Source organism: Glossina fuscipes, unplaced genomic scaffold (assembly GCF_014805625.2).
Source record: "Glossina fuscipes isolate IAEA_lab_2018 unplaced genomic scaffold, Yale_Gfus_2 121, whole genome shotgun sequence".
In the NCBI taxonomy this organism is placed as follows: Eukaryota; Metazoa; Arthropoda; class Insecta; order Diptera; family Glossinidae; genus Glossina; species Glossina fuscipes.
The window spans coordinates 985,213-1,007,173 of record NW_023998464.1 but is presented as its reverse complement, the minus strand read 5'-3'; the positions used below and the strand labels follow the sequence as shown (position 1 = coordinate 1,007,173).

The window sequence follows — 21,961 nt, the reverse complement described above, 5'->3', positions numbered from 1 at the left end:
TGTCAAAATAATGAAAATTCCCACTTAAAACTAAAAAGTAAAAAAAAAAAAAAAAATTTGCGCATATAAATATTGGTGTAAATTATTTTATATATTTTTTTTTTTTAATTAATAAGTTTGTTACTTTAATTATTAGTCGAAGTGGAAAAAAATGAAAATCATAATTAAAAATTTATTATTCAGATAATGTGAAGAAAGTATATTCGTGGAACAATTAATAGCCGATACGAGACCGCGTAGACTTCGTGCGCTCATCACGGGAACTGCGCTCACGTTCAAATTTCTCATGTGATCTTTCGCGCGCATCACGTATATGAGGGGATTTTTCCTGTATAAAAATGTTTGGAGAATTTCCAAATATTCGCATATTCAAATAATCTTACCCTTTGGTGGTATTTGTCACGTTCACTTCGCATTTCATCATCACCATTTTGTACTAAAATGTAAAATAATTCGTCTTTTTTTTTTTTTTAGATATAATTTCGAGTATAATTACTATTTCTGCGCTTAGAAGTAGAAGTAGAAGTTTCCTCCAAACGCTCCCTTTTACGCCCCAATCTGCGCTCTTTGCGCGCGTCTTTCTCCTCCTCTGTCATCTTTTCTTTACGCTCTTTCGTTTTTAGACTTCGTTCCTTCTTCGTCGGCTCACTGTGATCATCCACTAATTGCTGTTGCTGTTGTTGTTGCTTCTGGAATTATATATTTGAAGAGAAGGTTTGGAAGCACAAATGAAATTGGTCTAATTTGTTTGAAAAAAGCGTTAAAACATATAATTTAGATTCCTTAACTAAATTAATCTATTGATGCCTTTCTCTCTCTTACTTAGGCCTTTTTCATTTCTAACTCATTAGCTAGTCGCTCCCTTTCTATTTTTGCCACTTACCGCTCACCATTACAAGTTTAAGCTGTTTTTTGTGACCAACGTTTCAACAACACAAGCAGCACAATCTTGTCTTCTTTTGGCGTATACACAAAGGCAAGCAAGCAAGCACGCACTCACTCTCTTTCTTTCTCTCTCTCTTTCTCTTCACTCTTTGACACTTATTTATTATCACTGATTTCATTTGTGGGCTTTTATGAAGATGATGCAAGGTCCTTTATAATTAAGACTAATCACTACAGTAGATATCTTGGGCTACAGTTTTTTTCAATCAGACATTCTCGACATAGGACAATGAAGACGTTGATGATACAGGCCGCATGATTTCCTCCGTAGTAGTATTAGAACTTTTTTTTGCAACGTGTTATAAGTGATGGTAACTTTAGCAATTGTAGTAGAAATGTTGATTTTCTCTGATGATAACAACACATCTACCAAGTCTTAAAAGACGAGAAGTTGCTTGAAAATCCTTTAGACTTTGATGTTTCAGATGTTCTGCGTTCGGATTGCTGCTACTTTAAGGAAACCATTAATCGATAAAATCTTCCCTTGTGGCAAAGATGTACAAATCTCTGAGCAGAAGGACTTTTTAATGCCATCCGCCGTGGTGTCCTCTCAGTTCTTCTTTTTTATTATTTTCGAGAAAATCCTTAATTTTTGGCCGCATTACGATTCGTTTGGGATTAGTAAAGTTCGTATATCTTTTCGTGCATACAACTCGCATTGGGTTATACTTAAATCTCTTTCCCACAAAGCCGCCTTCAAAACAATTAAAGCCGTGATTAACTGTTGAATTAGTTTTGTTTCCTTTCGTCTTTTACCTTCCAAAGAATTTCGCAAGCAAATTGATTGACTTAGGAAAGCGATGAACGAACGAATGCGAAAGAGGATTAGACTAAGTGTTGCTGAAGATTTTCGACAAATATTTTCAAATGCTGTTGCACCAGTTGTAGCGGGTTTTAAAACAAAATCTCCGATGTAGGTCACACAAAGTTGGCATCCACTCGGCAGATGAAGTTTACGAAATCTTTGATGTTTTATTATTTAGAACCTTATTTCGGTACGGATTGACTTCTTTTGCTGATCGTTCTGATGAATTTTTTGATGTAGTTGTGACTATGAAATTTGGGATTTCTGAATTCCTTTTTGAAGGGTTGTTGATTAGACACGATTGTTAATAGCTTCAGGCTTGGCTTCTCGTGGTCGCTAATATACGTCCTTTGTTTTCCCGGCTTCTTTTATAATAGTGTAATTATGCTCTTCCGATAAGTTGGATATCACAGGTATTATGCAAAGCAGTTTCCTCGCGAAGCAATACGTACTTAATATTAAACTTAATTGATAAACCTTACTTTTCAACTATTGTTTTTGTATCTTTACGTAAAAAAGTTAATTGACTAACTAAAATTGTTAAAGGTCATTTCAAGTAACAACGATAATAAAAGATTTTTTGAATAAACCCTATAGACATCGATTACCATTAGCAGTAATACATACTCACCCCTTATTACATAATGATATATATAGGAGGGATATATAATTATTCTAAAATTAATTAAAATTAGATATTAGAAATTGACACTTTATACATTAGTTATTGTTCTTGTTGAAATATTTTGCTACTGGACCAGCCAATGTTTACTTAATCGACAATAAACCCTGAGTTGGAAACAATCAAAACAAACGATTTTCAGACTTGAGCTTGGTGAAAGGTGAAGTTGAGAGACGTTCCACGCACAGCAGAAGAAAAGCCAAACATTTGCTGCTTGTTGTTATGATTATAAAAATTGCTTTCACTGATGTGACACCAGAAGGATAGTTGTGATCTTTTTTATTATTGCTGTTAATGTTGGTGTTGCAGCTGTTTCTCCTATACTCACTCACATACAGAGACAAGGAATCTACGATAGCACCATGATACTAACCTTTGAATTTGAAGACGTTGATGAGGTATCCAGTTTACGACGTTTAGAGTCGACTGTAAAAAGCATTATGCATAAATTAAGGAATTCTAATTTTTTTTTCCTACGCTTTTATCATCGTTTCCTACCTTTATCATATTCTATCATATCCTGACTGCGTCTCTGCTGCTGCAAAGATCCATTACTCTCATTTGATACTGAACTTAAATCACGATCACGATCTCTTACAGTACGTTCATTGCGTTCATAATCACGTTCCCGCTCGCGTTCCCGTTCTCTGTCACCGTATTCATGTTTAACTGCGCCTACATCTAATGCGTCCAGCGGCGTGGGCGACTCATTGCGATAGCGGTCTTCACGACGTTTCTCTCGTTTCGACCGAATTGCAGCTGATCCTTCCACATCTTCATTAATTTGACTACGTAAGTCACGTTCCCTTTCTCTTTCGTTACGTTCACTGCGTTCGCGTTCACGATCACGTATACGCTCTTCCTTCTTGATTCCATGTTCTTTTAAAGAGCGTGTGCTACTTAGACGATCATGATCTCTATCATTAATCGTAGTTAATAAGGATGAGTTGACTGAACTAGCAGTTGTTAACGCGAAGTCATCCTTTATCTCTATAACCGTAATATTGCGATTAGCGGTCGAGTTCTCCCGTTCACGGTCGGAGGAATTGTTAGCATTTAATTTTATGATCTTCGAAGGCCTTTCCGAGCGGTCTTTTTCACGCTTTTCTGAAATATAAAAGTTTGGTTGTCAATTTCTTGTCGTCTAGAGATTATTAAAGCGAATTTTAAACACCTGATTTCATTTCACCGTTATTAACAATGGCTTTGCTGAGGGCTTCATTGCTAGTTATTGTCGCAACACTCGGCGTATTACTGCTCGAGTTAATAAGACTGTTACCAGCCAATAAGCTGATACTGCTACCACTCGACGTCATTGATGAATTTATATTGGCAACTATTGTTGTATTGCCGCCACTGGCTGCGGCATTTCCTGTTTCTACTCGCAAAGGTCGCTCTGAAACTTGATGGAAATCGCTCTCCTTGATCATTTGTGCAGCCTTAGTTTTAAGCTGTCCTATATAACTAGAAGCTATTACAAATAGATCCGGTCTTTTGTTCTTTTCCTCTTCGCGCACCTTCTCCACCTTACGTTCAATGATTTGAGCAAGCTTGGCCAGAACAGGATAATGAGGCAAAATGCGCATTAATATAATGAGGGCGTTACGTATTTGCATGTATTCCTTAGAATCTAAACAGAATACAATTGCCTTGGTGATTTTGTAATGCCATTTGTGACAGACATGTCGGTAGTTCTCATAGCCAACATGATCATTTGCTTCTGAAAACTGATTGCTAACTCGAAACTTGGTAACAAAGCCCGGGTAATTTGCGCACTCTTTATTAAAGGTGGCCTGATCCGAATGCCAACGCATTACGGTTTCCAGCATAGCACATAAAAAGCGACCGTAACGTGTCGCCTCATTCTCCGTACAAGAAGTCACCGAATAAGTTATGTCACAAAAGATCTGAATTAGAAAATGAATATAAAAATATTTGCCACACTTTTCATCGCACAAAAATATCTTACTCGATCGTAGCAAAGCAAAGTTGAAAAGTTAACAGCCTTTAAATTGTGTATAGTGTGTACAAATTTTGCGCAATATAAAGCATCCAGGGCAGTGAAAGTACACCTGAATAGAAAGTAAGGAAATAAAAATTAAAAATTTCCTTTCGAATTCCAATTACACTCACCTGGGAAACAAACATAATTGCAAAAATTGGGTAATGGTCTCATTTTTTGCTGACTTAGCCGAACGTGATAAAAACCAATTATCCTTTTGTTGCTGCAATCGTTGCAAGATTTTATCAACATGTTCCTGCTGCTTCTTACGCTCATCTTGCAGTTTGTCCATTAAGGCCATATAACGTTCTTGCTCTTTTTTGTTCTTGGAGGCATTCTGAAAATGTTTTCATTATTTAAAATTTAATTTTAATTAAAAAAGGCCAATTATTATACCGAGTCCTTGGAATCAGCTGCTTGTTGTGATAACAATTTCAATTTGGATATTTCTCGCTGATAACTATCCGACGGTACTTGCAGGTCGTACATGCTTAAAGACCAGAATGTAACGAAAAAATGTGGCGATATATCTTCCCAAACTTTCAGTCCATGTAAAGGACGAACTGACTCAACAATCGGATTCATTATTAAATTAGTAGCGTCCAAATATTTTTGTAATTTCTGATTGTTATTCAACTTTTTAGCATTTGGATCTGCTTTACGCAACTGATCGTACTTTTGCTGGAGTTAAAAGAAATTTTATTGGAATTGCTACCTTCATGTTTATTGAATAAAATAACTTACATTGATTTGATGTGTAAACATAGGTCTGGCCAGAAAAAATGCTACATCGGCATTAATGTGATAATCTTGTAACATTGTAATAATGGAAGGTAAACGTTCTACATACTCATCAACCGAATAAGTGGATCCAAGGAATGTGCCAAACTGTACTAATGTGTCTTGACATTGATCGTATAGTTTGCCTACCAATTTCAAATGGCTTTGTGCCGTTTCCCGATATATAACACAATGCTTTTGTTGAGCCATTAACAAGCAAATAGTGACAGCCAGATCATTGCTTGCCAAAGCGTCTTTTAAACGTTGTGACGATTTTTTGGTGTTTCGTACCTGACTAAAGTAGCCAGCCTAAAAATGAAAAAACGGCAAACTTTAATATTTAGAATACATTTTCTTAAATTCAAAATGTGCTTCAGAAGCAAAACGAAAATTGAAGATTTTTATGTCGCAGTTTTTTCGACACTGGCGCTTGCGTAAGGCCCCACAACAATGATAATTGTTGTTATAAAGCTGATCATTTTCACTCAAATGCAAGTGTTAAAGTGAAATAATGTTACTTTCCTGGTGATAGACGTATCTTCACAAAGGCACGCAATTTAGTTCTCAAAATTCGAATAACATAAGTTTTATTTCCAAGACTCTTCTTGATTCTTACCTCCCCTCGCAACAATTCACCGCCGCACATGGCATTCAATTGTTCGTTCGTCATTTCCTCGGCCGATTCCACACCTGCCATTTTTTGTACAATTTCTTTAAGTATTAGCAGATCCAAACTAATATAAAGAAGAAATATTTAGACTAATTTTCTTTCTTAAAACAGCGATATATGTATTACCTTTTTTGTGATTTTAGTTGGTTAGCAACATATTGTAACAGACCACTCAGTTCAATGTTATATTTTTTGAAAATGGCACCACAAAACGAAGCCAAACTTTGTAACCACAACGATATGGACGTACCGTCATGTTTGAAACGATCTCTATCAGCCATAGTTAACGCCTCTATCAAGCAATAGCCCAAGCAATCGAAAGACAATAAGGTTAAATATTTCAACGAATCAACAACGGGCCCAATTAAATTGTCATAAATTTGAATTTGTAGCAAAATCTACGAAGGTAAATCAATATAAATCAAATCTTTACAAATGAATGCGTATGAATTTACGTAATCAAACAAGAAGCCGGGGGCACAATGACTTAATTTGCCGATTTGACGGCCCAACGGTTTGACATTCTCTTTGCTGACGCGCTTCATAATGGCTTTAATATGTTTTTGAGCATTTCCACGGCGACGTATTAGCTGAGGATGCAGCAAATAAGTGTCATTCTTCCAGCGGGCGTACAAACCATAACTGAGAGTTACAAAAAAGATTTACATCAAGAAATTTTTGTTTGTAATTTTCTCTCTCACCGGTAATGATAAGGAAAATATTTCAAAACCGTCCAAATTTCTTCAGCCATGGGGCAATTACAATCCAGATATGATAAGGCTGGTAATATGGCGGCATCCATTATGGTCATTACTTCGTTATATAGACTCTCTGCCTCCGTATGGGAAGTTGGCAAATTTTGATTATCAACACCCATCTCAGTGATGATAGCACGCAGAATTCGCAACAATTTATACATTAAAACCGTGTCATAATGTAATGACGGGCCTAAAGCAACACACATGGGCAGCACATACTTTCTTAACTCAACAAATTCTTTTGCTTGTATTCTTTGCACTAGTTTCAAGTCTTCGCATAGACGCCTCTTCTGCAACTTAGCAGTTGGAGAAATCTTAAAGCATTTCACGCGATATATATGCTCAATGGCAATATGTATAAGCTCGGCCAAGGCGCGAGCTATAGGTTCATGAACAGCGACACATTGCTCCGGTAATTTTTTAATAATTTTCAAAGCATTGTCCCAATCTCCAACTTTAAGTAAGCCTTCGCATAAACCAAATTTTTGGTTGACATAGTATTTCTCCTAAGATGACAATTAAGATAATTAAGATAATAACACAAAGTATAAAATAACTAAAAGTTATCAAAGAAAAAATTTTTGTGCTTACACTATTGTATTCTTTCTCAGGTTCTGGTTCAGTGATTTCTTTGTCCTTATTAGTTACAATAACGTTTAGTTTGCGAACAAATTCCTTGGCTTCCAATAAATCTTGCTCCCAATCGCTTATTATATCTTTATCGGTGGGTGTTAACTAAAAAACGCAAGAATGGTTTGCTTCATATACAAAAATAAGGTCATTATAACCCAGATTTACCCATATATAGATGTCATTCAAATCTATTACACCATATTTTAATAACAACGAGCAAACATGAAATAAAGAACGCGGCGTTTTACCCTCAGAAAAATGACGAAATTTGTAGCCCAACACCTCACAAATAATGGAACCATTAGGCATATAGGCTCTTAGCAAGGGGATAAACAATTGCCAACGTTCTGGTCGAGACTCGAAGGACTCTAGAATAATATCCAATACCCGATTGGGATCCAAATTGAAGCAACCTTCAATAAATAAATATCTTAAAAGGCCTTCCATGCATTAACAAAGGATTTGGTAAAGCTTACCGATCAATGATTTTATAATATCCATAATGCTTTCGGAAGTAACATCTTCCTCAAATTCTTGATTCAATTCAGTTACTAATTTAGCATAACCCTCGCTTTCTTCGCGAAATAGATTAAATCGTCGTTGTTTATAACTGGAATAAAGAAAAAGATAAAGGCTAAAAATACGTTCCTGTAGAAATTAAGTAAAAAAGGTACTTACTAGAGTTTGGTTTTGATCTTAATAAACTTCGTGTAGAAAACTTTATTCTTGACTATGCCTACTTCCTGCAACGTATCAATCTCTAAACGTTCTTTAATTAATTTATCTGATATAACTTTATCCAATTCCTTCAGCATCTGGCAAAACATTAAACGTTCCTCTTGTATACCCTCTGTCATTAGCGATGTCTCTGCATCTAAAACATTTACCACATCCAAAATCAAGGAAGGAAAGTCGTCATGCAGGGCCTAAGTAAGAAATGTACGTTCGTATGGGTCTACACTTTTTTAAATGTCTTATGTACACATACCACCACATCTCCTAAGGTATTCAAAACGGTGTCCTTTTTCAATGTGCACCGTAAACCCTGCCATAGAAGATCGTAGATGGCATTAGCAATTCCGAACTTGAATTCATTCTGTTTGCCCATATATGGACAGTCGTTGTCCCGCATTTGTTGCTTTAAGTATTTCAAACTAAAACGAAATTATTTAGAATTAAGCGTTTATGAGATGAGTTGCTGCTCTGTCGACCAGATTTTTTTTTCTTATTTTCTTATAGATAATTTATTTATTTTATTCTAAATAGAGGTATTAAGATATGTATAGAGAGAGTGAGACGCCAACAATACAACAATCCGTACAATTCACTTTTTCCCGATTTCTCGAAATGCTTAAACACCTCACTGCTGAGAGCGCCGCCACTGAAGCCTTTGTTGATAGACTCCATATTTGATCTATATTTGCTTTTGCTTGATGTCACAACCACCGTAGTTCTCCTTTCTGCTGCTTGACTTCCTGTATGATTATGAAGATTGAGACCTGCATGCGTTTCCAATCCCGCACTATTACTAACACCACAGGCACCACTATAATCTACACTCGATGAAACACTATCGTCGCACTTGCCCTTAGCAGACAATTTTCTCAAACGCCTCATCAAAATACGTTTGATGTCCGATTAAAAACTCGCGTGTTTGTTGTTACTATTTTCTTATGCTGGAAAAATTATTTTTTTACTTTCTTTATAAATTTTCAATATATACGAGGTACCCTTCGAAGAAATTTTCTTAAAAATACTAATGCAAAATTTCTTTTCTTTCGTTTCAATGAATTTTCTTCACAAGTTTAAGAATTATCAACAGAGTTGCCAAAGCTATAATTTGCTTCTTAGATAATTGTGGCTTAAAATTATGTAGAAAAACGTACAAAGTTTTGACTTAAGTTACGTTTTCCACCACGTCTTGACTCTTACCGCATAAAATGTTTACTCGCTTACTAGACTAACATAGAAGCTGAATATATTGAAAGCAATGAGTGTGCCTAGACATTGTCAAGCATATCCGGCATTAAAAGCTTCACTTTTTATTAGGCTTTGACTGAATTAGCAAGTTAATAGGTAAACAAGCAAAATATATGTAAAATAAAAACAACGAAAGTTACAAGATGCTTTTGAAAACTTCTTTTTAAATCGTATTATTTAATATTTTCCTTTATATTATACGTTTTGAAGTTTTGATTTATAAAATAAACATATTTTGTCTTGTATATTATACCATTTTTCATTTGTATATTGTATTGTTTCACTAACCACTCAAAATGCTTATTTATTTTTATGTAAGTTGTCTTAATTTCATATTTTATATGTTGCTAGTTTACTTATTAAAGCGATCTTATTATTTTTATTTTTCAAACGATATGGTAAGCTACACAGTCGAGGCTTTTTATATGTACATTATTTCGGCCAGAGGTTTCAGCTATGTTAAATGCCCAACTTAACCGACAAAAGCGATTAAATTCTGTTAAAATGCAAAGCCGTCGGCAAAACAAAGGAAAACTTTGGGATATTTAGTAACTAATGTTTATTTATTTTTTATCCATAAATGTATGTTTTCATATAAAATTTCTTAATTTGTTCAATTTTACAAATTCTACAATTTATTTAGTATCTAATGTTCCTTTATTCTTTTTTATAAATGTATGTTTTCATATAAAATTTCTTAATTTCTTTCATTTTACAATATTATTTATTAATAAATGTATGTTTTCATATAAAATTTCTTAATTTCTTTTATTTTACAAGTTAGCGTGATAATTTTTGCCATCTTCGTCATCCTTTTAACGCAGAATTATTAAACTTATTAAACTGATTTGGATTAGATTTTTAAACGTCAGAAAATATTTGTGGCATTTTCCCTGTTACTTATAACTTTTTAAACTGTTTAATAATTTATTTAATTTTATTAAAGATCACCTTTACTTTACTTTTTTATTCTTGGCATTCATTTATTTCCTCTAAATAAATAATAATAAAAATAATAATAATAATAATTCTCTTCTGGCTGCAATTTTGTAATCGCCAGCTAGGTGATTAATAGAAAATATCTCTTATAGATTACCTTTCCGGAATATGATGCTGCGTAGCTGTTTTATTCCATTTTGATATTTCAGTAGTTCTTAACAGTTAAGGTAAAACATAAACAAAAATTATTAAAAATTAAAACAATAATTCAACTGATGTAAACATAATCAGAGGATTCTAGTTAAATAATGCAAATCATCCATAATGAAAACTTTCAAATAATAGCAATCGCTTGCACTCTAACCAGTACTTAAATTTAAATGTAAAATGCCTTCCAGTTAACTACTAACTGATAAAATAAATGTAAAAAGCAGCTGATACAGCAAATAACATATGAAAAATTAATAAAATGAAATTAGAAAATCATTCACAATACGCAACAACATCGATTACCATAAGTAAAAATTCAATCACAATATCAATTAATGTAATACATATTGGTGTAAAGCAAGTAATTTTAATTCTAGGTAAATGTGTCAGTATATTTTTTTAGTAAACATTCAGTTAAAATTCACATATCCGAAATGGTACCGTGTGTCGGTTTGGTCATCTTTTCCCATTTAAAAAAATTTTTCTTTTTTGAATAAAAACAGAAAGTGTCGCCCTAATACTCAATAAATTTATGACTAGGAGTTAAAATGGGAATCGGTTAAGCATTGTGCCCCATGTCGCTGAACCAACTAATCGCAACATATGCATTCCTGACCGTTAAAAACTGGCTATTACAGCACGTACAATCTAAACCATTTCCTTCTTGAGCCAAAATTTCATCAAAATATTTCAAAAATTCCGTCGTGTAGGTTGAAGAAAGTAAGAGAAACAAACGGACAGACAAGCTTAGATAGATTAGAAAATGATTCTGAATCGATCGGTATAAGAAAATATGATCCCTTAAACCTTCCTGGGTATTACGTACATTCGCATCTATTCGCATATCTATTTACCGTGAGTGGTATCGCATATGTTAACCAAAATCAGCTGTAAACGAAAGTAAAGTTATTATAAGTAATTACCGTCAGAGAATATTTCTATTTAATGGGGGGAAATACATTGTCGCTTATAAAATTTATAGAACCTTTGCTTGCAGCAAAATAAATAAAATCTAACATCAAATCTTATTAATAAGTAAATTAAATTTTTTCTCACTGTTAACGCTGTTCCATTTGAAATACGACCAAGCATTTGCAATTTATAATTTCAGCTTAAGCCGGCTTTATTTGGTAGTGTGGTAGTGGTAAGTGTGTGTATTTATGCATATGAAGACTGAAAATGTCGAATAATCGTTGGGAAATTGTCACTAACCCTAAAAGACAACTCAACTTGCAAAAACGAATCGACGCTCAGGCAACTAAGCGCAAAGAAACTGCTTTGCCCAAACTTGAGGGAATTTGTAAGTTTAAACTAATTGTAAATTCTCATTAACGTTGAGAATACTATTTAGCACTAATTGTAGCGTCCGTTCAGCTGTACAATAAACTAATCAAAAATTATACATATGACAACCAATTCCTTGTTAAAGATGCATCCAACGGATTGAAAAGCGGTAAGAAACAGCGCTATCAAAGCGAGGCCATTCTTGGGCATTCTCGGAAGGGCTTTGGATATAGTAGATTGAAAAGACTTTTAAGCAATCTGAAAATTGAGGAATTGGAAAAACATTTGGAATTTAATAAAAAAACATATCCTGATTCGAAATTAACTTGGTTAAAGGAAGTGCGTAAAAAAGAAATTGTAACTTTCGTATTAATTATGTTGATATAATTTGCAAAATAGTTAGCCACGTTTTTGAACGATCGTATAACCGGTGATTATGTTCCTGATTTCCCCATCAAATTTCCGATGTACCCAGCTAGTTTACTTTCGTTATCATATAGGGAAGCTCTTATCGAATTTTTGGGGTCTGTCGGTGAGACTAACCTTGATTATTTTTATCACTATACTCTTCTCGAAACCATGTGCACGAACATGAGCAACGATATGCCAGTATTAAGTATAAAGGTAAACCGAATTTTTTTCTTCTTTTATGACTTTTATTGCAAAGAATATATATTTATAGTTACTACTTCAGCTGGTGGGTCATAATTGGCCGCACATGTGTACAAGTAATCTGGCTAACACGGTCTTGCTGAGGAACTCGTATCAAAATCAATATGATATCTGCTTGAGCTTATTATGGGCAGTTAGCCAGTGCGGTTATGTGGACCTTAGCGAAGGCATCAGAAGTAAGTGTGTGTGCATCCAAAATCAATCAAAATTTTTAAAATGATTTCTTACAATAGTTTTTCAAAACGTTATGCTACCAATACTGGAAATGGATAAACATAGCTATTACATTTTGGCCTATATGGAGAACATATTAAAGCTAGACGCTGGGCAAGGGTGAGTAATTTTATATTATGTTGTTCTTTATAAACACTTAACCTTCGTATTTTATAACTTAGCTTATCTTTAAGCCGTCACGAATTCTTCACCACCTTAAATGCTTTCGTATCTCTTCTCAAGCTGGATACGGTTCACTCATGTAAATTAAATCATATTGCATCAACATTTTTGGTAAGTGTATCTTCGCAATCTTCCATAAAATATCTCTCATTAAAACTGTAAATTATCTAATTTAAGTATAAATTTATTACAAACTCCACCGAGCTCTCGAATATATTCCTACAACTAATTTGCGACCTTGGGAATGATGGTGATGATGATAATAATGATCTTGTATTGTACGGTTGTCGGCTTTGCTTGCAACTCAGTAGTGACGAGTGTCTTAAAGTATGGAAAATGAATTTAAAGAAACAAGTGTCTGCTACAAAGCTGTTATTGAAAAATTTAAGTAAGACAAACAATAAGCAAAATCAAAATAATTCCGATTGTGCGCGGTTAAGCGAACGCCGCAGCCTTAGAAAAAAGTAATGCGCTTAATCGTATTTGAAATTCTTTATACATATTTATACATATTGTACCATGCCATTTATTGATTGCTATTGATTTTTAATTGCGGAAATTCTGACTCTTTTCAGATGTCGCTTGCTCTAGTGTTACATTACCGATGCATTCTCTATTCGAAATTGAAGCTATTTCCCTGACTTTACCTGGTTATGAGCAAGACGAATTATTACCAATTATTAAGGTAAGCATTATTCATAGTATTGCAAATCAAAAATTGATCACTCGTAAGGAATTCAATTGCATATGGGTTAAGACGAAGTGAAAAAAAGGAAACCTAATTCTTTCGTCTCGCCACGAGTCTTAACATGTCGATCATGGTCTCTAATAAAGTGAAAATAACGTTCCATAACGATCTTTTGTTATTTTTAAAATAAAGAAAAAGTCCGCATATAATGGTTTAACTAAATATTGCTCTTTGAAGAAAAAATGTGGGTTACACTCAGCATTGGTTGGGCGAATATTACGTAACACTCCTCTATCGAAGAGAACAATTTATTGGCGGCTTACTGATTTTACACGAAGTCTTACAGGTTCCGGTGAATGTGAATGCGATGGATACCATAAAGGGAGTTAGTTACATTAGAAGCGCATCAAAAAAATTCTCAAATTATTCTCGGTAACGAAAACATGAGGTTGCAAGCGATAGCTGACATTCCAAAGATAGTGTATTCACTATTTTCCATGAAACTTTTGACATAAAGCCATGTGAGGACACCGGTGGAAATATTTCGGATAAAAAATATCCCTTGTTAATCTTGAATTTTTGTTGCAAAATTGAATTTTTTTTTGTATTCTCACTTTTGTTTTAAAGTAACTTTATTTTTTTCCAATTTTCTTCTAAATTAAAAACTATTCACAAACTCGCACTCATTAATTCCTAAGAAGGTTCGTTGACTTATCACGAAAGAATCGTTAGCAGTTTTTTTTGAATTTAATCACAAAGTGCCACAAATTGAAGAAGAAAGTATTTATTTGAAATCATATGTTGCACATATTCGGTCAATCCAGTCGTTTTTTTTTTTAAAAAGTCCTTCTCAACCCGATAATTTTCTTTTAAACAGCCTCCAAAATCCATTAAAGCAAAGAAATTCACAAAAAGAAGAAGAAGAATAAAAGTAAACTAGCAAAAAAAACTCAGTCTCAATCAAATTTTATTCTATTTTATTAATATATGCAATTTTTTTTACATATCTTTTAAATAAATTTTAGTTGTATTTATCGGAGATATCATGTGAAACCCAGAAAATTGTGATTTAATTGCAGCATCATTTGGGAAGCGAAGCAAGACTACATATAGTTTTCCTTGCGGGAAGAAGGAAAACGGAAAAAATTTTCAAAAGTTTGCCTTCGTTAATAGGAAACATTGTCTTTTCGACGCTAGCTTTCACATTGAAAATATGCTTCAGATTCTCCATAGCCGCGGGGCATGCTTTACGATCGATTGAAATGTCACTAGCTTTTGCTGCTAAAAGACGGCTACAGATAAATCTCATACCAAATGTTAGTTCTGCCATAAAATGTTCCAGTACTTCTTCTAGTATCAACTTGGAAACTGATAGTAAATTAAGTCGATCAGCATCCGGACTGACGTAACAGCAAAGTATTTAACGTAACTAGTGGCTGTAGAAAAATCATTTAAACTTGCGGTTAACGGCGTCGCCGGTATTTGTGATCAAGGCATATTCCTAAAGACTAAGGAAAATTAAAGTTGATTAGTTTTTGAATTTAAGAGCTTAGACTTCTTTAAGTAAACTTATGAAACCGAAGATCGAATCTATTTTCATTCTGATGTTTCGTATTGTAATTCGCAAATATTCGTGGTACGTTTTGAGAGTGTATATTTATAAAAAAAAGCATCAAATGATGAATTAGTTTCATCTATTAGTTTATGAATGTCCGCAGTTGCCTTAAAAATTGTATGATTTGTGAAACATTTTGCAGCTTCCTACTTTCTCTTTTGCGATTTCTCAAAAGACGCTGTGGATATTTTCGAGTGACCAAAAAAGAATTTTTCAACAAGTAATTCTAAGGCAAGAAGAGTAGTAATAGCGAGCTAAAGAAATAGCAAGATTAGCATTAGAATGCTTTTATAAGTCCGTAATTATACATTCTGAGCATCCTAACGTAAGTTTAAAATTGATTATTATTGTATTAGTTCTTTTTTATAAATGGCTTACAAAATTAGATCAGTTTTATGTATATATATGTAAACACGCATATCATCTCATAAAAAAACACATTCTCAAAAAAAATTTTTTTTAAATACATGTAGTACGCTTAATATTCTTTGCTGAAGGGGTTGCACTTCTTTGTACATACCAATGAAAATAAATTTTGAATGTGATTTAGATATATTTTTCAATAATCGTACGAAAGGCATTCTCAATAAATTTCTGCGAAACTTGTTAAGCATGAAGTTAAAAATATGCGAATAAGCTTCATATAAAGCATGCAACCTTGTGTTAAGTTTAAACAAGTCTGATTTATTTAAAATTTTTGCAAAACGAATTGAAAGCGCTAAAATGATATTACTTAAGAAAACAACTTCGAAGGTAGTTTTTAGTACTCTGCTATAATTCGCTCGTCATAAAGTTTTTTTACTGTTCACGTTGGAAGTGCGGCAAAACATTTGTTCGGTCGAAAAACCTTAATTCAACCAAGTATAAAGTTTTTTGTTAACTAAAAAGTAAGAAAATGAGTACTGTGTAAATTTCCAAAAAAAAAAAAAGAAAAAACGATGATAAGCAATTGTGCAACGTGTTTAAAAAATTTGTTATATGAGTTTTCCAGTTGAAGTGAACTCTGCAAAAGTAGTAGAAATTGAGCGCAGAAGAAATATTAGAAAACGTAATATTAAATATTGTTTATATATGAAGCTGAGGACATCTTATTTCCAATTTAGCGAATCAATATCAAAGTTGCATTGTTTTATACTAGAACTTTATGTATTACCTCAGAAGGGTTTGACATGTATATCTATTCTTATTTTCCTTTACTATCTCCCTTTTGATTTGTTTTTACCAGAGTCACCTTTCGCTCAGGTATACATTTAGCATTCCTGATAAACCATTAAAGTAAAACGTGTGTAACAAATAATTATGACATTAATAGACTCAATGACTGATAGCATGCATGCATTAATATATTCTAGCAAAATTAATATAAAAAAACCAACAACTTTTAATATATAAGCAAATTTGATAAACCAAGATGTCCATATTTGGTAAAGGTAGGGTCGTTATCCTTTGACAGAGAAAGGAAGCAACCAGAAATTTGAATATTTCAAAGGATAATTCAATATTAAGGCAACATTCTTAAAGTGATTCTCCGTTGAGCTTCATTAACCTATCTTCGAAGGTTATGGAGGAACTTTGAAAGTACTTTTGTGTACGTATACAAAATAATCGGTCAAATGTGTTAATTCGCACAAATTTTAAATGTTATCATTGTATTGTGTCTAAAAGCTAGCCAGAGGAGCTTAACTTGAAATAAATTCAATTTTGCCCAGATAACACAAATGGTTTCTTTAAAGCGTCGCTTTCTTAGAGAATGCTTCATTTTATACATACATTTGTGTGTATATGGATACATACGACATCTTTCATTTGATGCATTGAAAATGCTTTGCTTATTGTTTTCTCTACTATCTGTCGCTCGCTTTCTTTCTTCTTAATTAATTTAAAATTAAATCATTAAAATTTTATTATCTTCTGTTGCGCTATTACCGCCAAAATATCTCTCAACTGTGACTATTTCTGCACAAGTGTAATTATTGCATATACATGAATGCTACCGCGGTATTGTTACCAACGTATAATTCAACTTAAGACACTTTGCATCTTCTGAATTTACTCTGTGATCATAGGTTTTCAGTCAACCAATTATTTTTATTATCTCAATTCTTATTATCCTCTCACTCGATGGTACATGCGCGAGGGCACACACAGTGTCTGTTGATTTATATTTCAAGAAAAGAAATTATTTGCTGCTGCTCTATGTTCGAGCATTATTTTGATAATGTCTAGCGATTAATTCGTTAGATAAGAAGATTTCGCCATATAAGAAGATTTGTAAGATGACCTGCCATTCATTGTGAGACAGGGTATGCTTAAGAGATGCTTTTCATTAAGGGGCGTATTTAAGTCACCTAATCATTTTTGGTCAAAAATGATAGCATTCCTACTTTGACGCTTATGTTAGTTTGTTTTGTAAGCAAGCCTTGCATTCATGAAGAGGTGTTTAGTAAAAACCTAGTGATAGCGAACTTGTTTGACTGAGATGTATATTTACGAGAGACTTCGTGACTTTTTTTCAGGTTCTACTTTTTAAAGGGCCATAAATATGACATGGTTTACCCGAGTCGATTTAGAAGACAGCAAAATCGTGATAAAGTTTAATGGTTTTTGCTTTGCGAGGCCCATTTGAGTTTTCAAAGCATTTATATTTTATCTCTGCCTCTACCTTGGTTCGCAGTATGTTATGAACGGTAAACCCAGATCGCTTAAGTATGATGAGATACATTTCAGAATACAACTAAAATTTAAATATGAACAAGAATTGAAAATTCCGGAGGCTAATATATATCAATATATATATATATATATATATATTATAAGAACGAAAGGTATATTTTACATAAGAGGCTGCAAGTAGCCGCAACATTCACTTTTAAGTTTTCGAAGGGGGGATTTTTAAGAATTTAAATGCTTTATTTCCTCCTTTTTTGCCATATTTTATAGGGCTTAAATTGTGGATAGAAAAAATAAAATGACCGTAACGAACTTTAGTGACCGTGTACAAAACGATGTAATTTCGAGATTGTTTCGATTATATATCTTCTTTGAATTTACTGTTAAGTCTGCAAGAGTGCCAAAGTTATTTCACTTCTTTCATTTCTTTTTCCTATCTTCTTCAGTTTTGAATAAATAATTGTTCAGTTTCGAATCGTTCATTTAGATTTTCGCTTTTGCTTGTTGCTGTCAGAATCCACAAGGAACTTTAGTTTCTTTTCAGAATCTAACGGTGCATTACGTCTGTTGAAAACTTCGCATCGAAAGTTTGAAACGTACTTATTTGTTGGACAATGCCTGAGCTCTTAATATGTTAAATACTTATCGAGGAAGCAGATCAAGCTGTTGGTTTCATCTACACTTTTAATTTTATTATATATGTACGTAGATAGGGATAGTAGATGTTTCGGATCTAAATATCATTTTTTTTTCTGTGGTTTGTTGAGATTATGTGGCTTATATGACCATGCGAAAAATTCTGGAAAAATTTTAAAGTAAAAAATCATCTTTTATGGCCATTTTCACCTATGGTGACAGTTCTGTAAATATCCTATCAAAAACATTAAAGTGTACGTTATGTTCGGCTAAAGTTGATGATTTTCACTACCATTTTTTTATTGTTATTATTTGTGCTCTCTGTAAAAGATTGTTTTCAGGCTTTTCCGAAAATCGCTTCTAAGAGTCGAATGTAAACAAAAATTCTCCTCGTAGACAAGTATGTTGTTATTTTATGTGCACACGTGCTTTTATCTCCATTTCATGCCGGCCGGCATTCGTTTCTTAATAGTGCTTTTCACACAGAGACATGCTGCTACATCAAAATTTTTAAATCTTTTAGAAAGTTGACACTTAAATGCAATACATGTTCGTTTACTTTGTTGTCTGTTTAGACATTATAAACACATTATGTTGTATATATTTTGAAATGCGCGAGTGAAAGAAGGAATCAGCTGATTGCGGCGTGCTTTGCTTCGTTAAACTTAGAATCAAAAAAATCAATATAATTTCATTCGTATGTTCTAAAGGTGAAAAATTTGTTATAATTTACCTGGCTCTCCTTGCAAAGAGAGTTATCTATGACAGAAGCCTAATAAGTACAATTAATTGTTTATGGTTAGAGAAAAAGTACATATTGTTTTTTAAAACATTGTTACAAATTTTATTTATTTGCTATTTTAATAAACTTGTTACGAAGAGTGGTTTCCAAACATTTAATAAATCGATTTTAAGGTCTACTTTCTACGACTCAGCCTAGGACTTTACATATAATCGTTGTTTAGCACTATTTTCCCATTCATTATTAAAGTGAGGAAATTTAGAAAAAGGAATATTTCTTCAAGTTTCCGAAAAAACAGCAGATGTAATTAGAAAGGTTCTTCGAACGTCGATCGAGATAGACGGCAAGAAAGCAGGAGGCTTATGAACGAAGACTTTCAATCACGTATGAGAAATTTAATTTTCACTTTCGTATTCAGCAAAAACTGTGAAGTAATCACATGAAAAACGTAGCTTTGGTTGTTTTATTCAGCTACTTGGTAAAAAGGAGTGAAAATAAAAGCGAAAGCCAACTTTCAGCTTCGTGTTTACCCCCAGCTGGTTAGCTAACTATACATTACGTAACTACGCGTCCAGAACTGTGCTTTATGTGCATCGGACATTTTGTTTTGACATTCTCTTCTTATTGCAACAACATTTTTATCATTAATTGTTTTGCTTGCTTCAATAGAGAAATTTTAAATTAATTTAAAAGTAAAATGAAAGAAGTTAGTTCAGTTGTCGAGACTAACTAATATTTATTTTAGTATTAACATGAGATGAGGTGCAAAAGTTTTAGTAATTGCTTGCAATGCTCGACCTGACCCGTTTTTTTAATTTCCAAAATAAGTTTAAAGACGACCTTTGGCAACCCTGGTTGTACATTTGTGGTATCATCGTTAAAACTAAGTTTATTTCATAATTAATATTTTGATGTTTATCTTTTGATATAGTTCGTCGTCATTGTTGTTCTCTTACTTTTTTTTTTAATAATTAAAAACAAAATTATTTTGTTGAAAATTAAAAATAAATTTAAATTATAAAAATTATAAAGAATGGCACAAAATTCCAAGAGCAATAAAAATAAACAATATAAACAACAGCAATCTAGCAAAAAGGTAAGATGTTAATAATAAATATGGTTTCAGTCAATTTACTTGGGGGATTTAATAATGAAATAAGTTTTAACTTGTATGTTTCAGAGTTTGCAGGAGAAAACCTCAAATCCAAAAAAGGGAAAGCAAAGCATGCATCAAAAGAAAAAGAGCGGAGGTTGCCGTAAATGGGCATTGGGTAGCTTAATATTAATTATCACAATTATCGGTGTTTTACTTTACGATACTGAGGTAAACGGTAAGGGTGTTTTTGCCAAATCATCTGTGGGCAAAGTACTGGAAAATGCCGGCGTATTGCCATCTGTGGAGAAAGCTTGGTATACTACAATGAGTGCTGCAGCTCGGGCTTATAAGTGGACTGAAAGCAAAACTATTCCTTATTCTAAACCATTTTTAAAAATGTCTTGTGATTTATTCAAAATGTTACGCAATGCCTTCTGCAATATCTTCAGCATGCTCAAGAATATAATGAATGCTAGACTGCCACAGGCTGCGGAGTTTGTAAGTAAATTTTCCTTTTTTCTCGTGCTTTTGCATTAAAAAAGAGTTAAATTTTTTCTTCTAATAAATACACAGTTGGATCAGTACGTACCCGGTTTGTCTAAAAAGATTGAAAATACTGCAGAATCTGTAAAACGGTTTTCGTTTGAATTTTATGCTAAAGTGGGAGAATTCTTCATGACTCAAGTTTTAATGTAAGCTTTTAATTCTTTTTCATTATTTTTATACATAGTAAAATCATTTCTAATCTTTGTATTGTAGTGGTCGTCTTTCGCCACAAAATTTGAGTAAAACTTTAAATCACACGCAAAATCTAGCTTTGGAATACTATCAAACATTCCATAAAAAGGTAGATGCTTACGCTAAACTGAAATGATTTGCTGGATTACAACAAAACAATCAAAACATCACAGCAATAACATATGCGTTAGAAAAACAACAACCGATACAGCATTTGTAAAAAAAAAAAAAAGTAAAGTGAAGAAAGTAGGTAAGGAGTTTAAAAACCCTTAAATAACAGCAAACTACAAATCAAACATATATCACGAGCAGAGTTTAAATGTTGTAAAAAAAAGAAAAACTATGTAATTCTAGCTGTAAAGAAGAAAAAATGCACCAACTAATGACATTAGTATGCTAGATATTTAGCATATCCGGGATGCGGTAAACATAAAAAGAGGCGCCAGTCGAGACTCTTCTTTTTTGATTTATACCAAGCATTCCTTTAATAAAAATTTTATATATATGTAATGTGAATATTAAGGCAAACAAGATGAAAAGTAAACAATTGTAATAGTCAAGTCGTAGAATTTTGTTGATTGATTTTAAACACACATGGAAAAAAGAAAACTATAAAACTATTTCTCAATACCTTTTAAGTATAAAATGATAAGTTTCAAAGATGGTAATATTATAAATATAAAGCAAAAACACGAAGAATATGTTGTTTGCGGCGGTTTTTTACTGCGATATCCATTTTCTTACTTTTTGATTTAAAATAATTGTGTTTTGTTAAATACGTAAATAATGTTAATTTATTTGATAATTTACACAGAGTAACAAAACAAAGACTTTTGTACATTTATCTTTTAGTGTTGCTGTCGCCTAACATCACCGAAATGATAGATTTTAAATTCCATTTTAAATAGCTTCTCAAACATATTTTACTCAAACTTTATTTTGCTATATATTTATATTCTATGCTTACTCTTCTACAGTACATTCGATGTGACCTTTTTTCACAGAACCACTCATAAAAGA

At 32.9% G+C, this 21,961-nt stretch overlaps 2 protein-coding genes across 4 annotated transcripts; one reads left to right on the top strand and one right to left on the bottom strand.

Moving 5' to 3' along the window:
* Positions 1-45: 45 nt before the first annotated feature.
* Positions 46-9,017, bottom strand: LOC119640371 (THO complex subunit 2). Of its 2 annotated transcripts, XM_038038340.1 has the most exons (20): positions 8,597-9,015; positions 8,264-8,429; positions 7,954-8,201; positions 7,752-7,885; positions 7,441-7,688; positions 7,234-7,377; positions 6,586-7,148; positions 6,340-6,526; positions 6,011-6,282; positions 5,831-5,948; positions 5,179-5,523; positions 4,831-5,115; positions 4,566-4,771; positions 4,402-4,504; positions 3,607-4,339; positions 2,931-3,539; positions 2,806-2,858; positions 497-689; positions 384-436; positions 46-328 (listed from the first exon to the last, which is right to left on the bottom strand). In XM_038038340.1, exons 1-20 carry the CDS (start codon positions 8,890-8,892, stop codon positions 215-217), a joined length of 5,070 nt encoding a protein of 1,689 aa, XP_037894268.1. In that variant the 5' UTR covers positions 8,893-9,015; the 3' UTR covers positions 46-214. The 2 variants fall into 2 exon arrangements, 1 of the variants encoding a protein (XP_037894268.1); XR_005247661.1 differs by lacking the exons at positions 46-328; positions 384-436 and having other exon boundaries at positions 599-689; positions 884-2,858; positions 8,597-9,017.
* A 2,521-nt stretch (positions 9,018-11,538) lies between these two features.
* On the top strand, positions 11,539-21,173 carry LOC119640372 (transmembrane protein 214). Of its 2 annotated transcripts, none has more exons than XM_038038341.1 (11): positions 11,539-11,704; positions 11,756-12,027; positions 12,088-12,312; positions 12,371-12,536; positions 12,594-12,693; positions 12,756-12,867; positions 12,934-13,144; positions 13,332-13,441; positions 20,288-20,701; positions 20,777-20,895; positions 20,963-21,173. In XM_038038341.1, exons 1-11 carry the CDS (start codon positions 11,584-11,586, stop codon positions 21,075-21,077), a joined length of 1,965 nt encoding a protein of 654 aa, XP_037894269.1. In that variant the 5' UTR covers positions 11,539-11,583; the 3' UTR covers positions 21,078-21,173. The 2 variants fall into 2 exon arrangements, with proteins under 2 accessions (XP_037894269.1, XP_037894270.1); XM_038038342.1 differs by having other exon boundaries at positions 11,768-12,027; positions 20,963-21,077.
* The last annotated feature ends 788 nt before the right edge of the window (positions 21,174-21,961 follow it).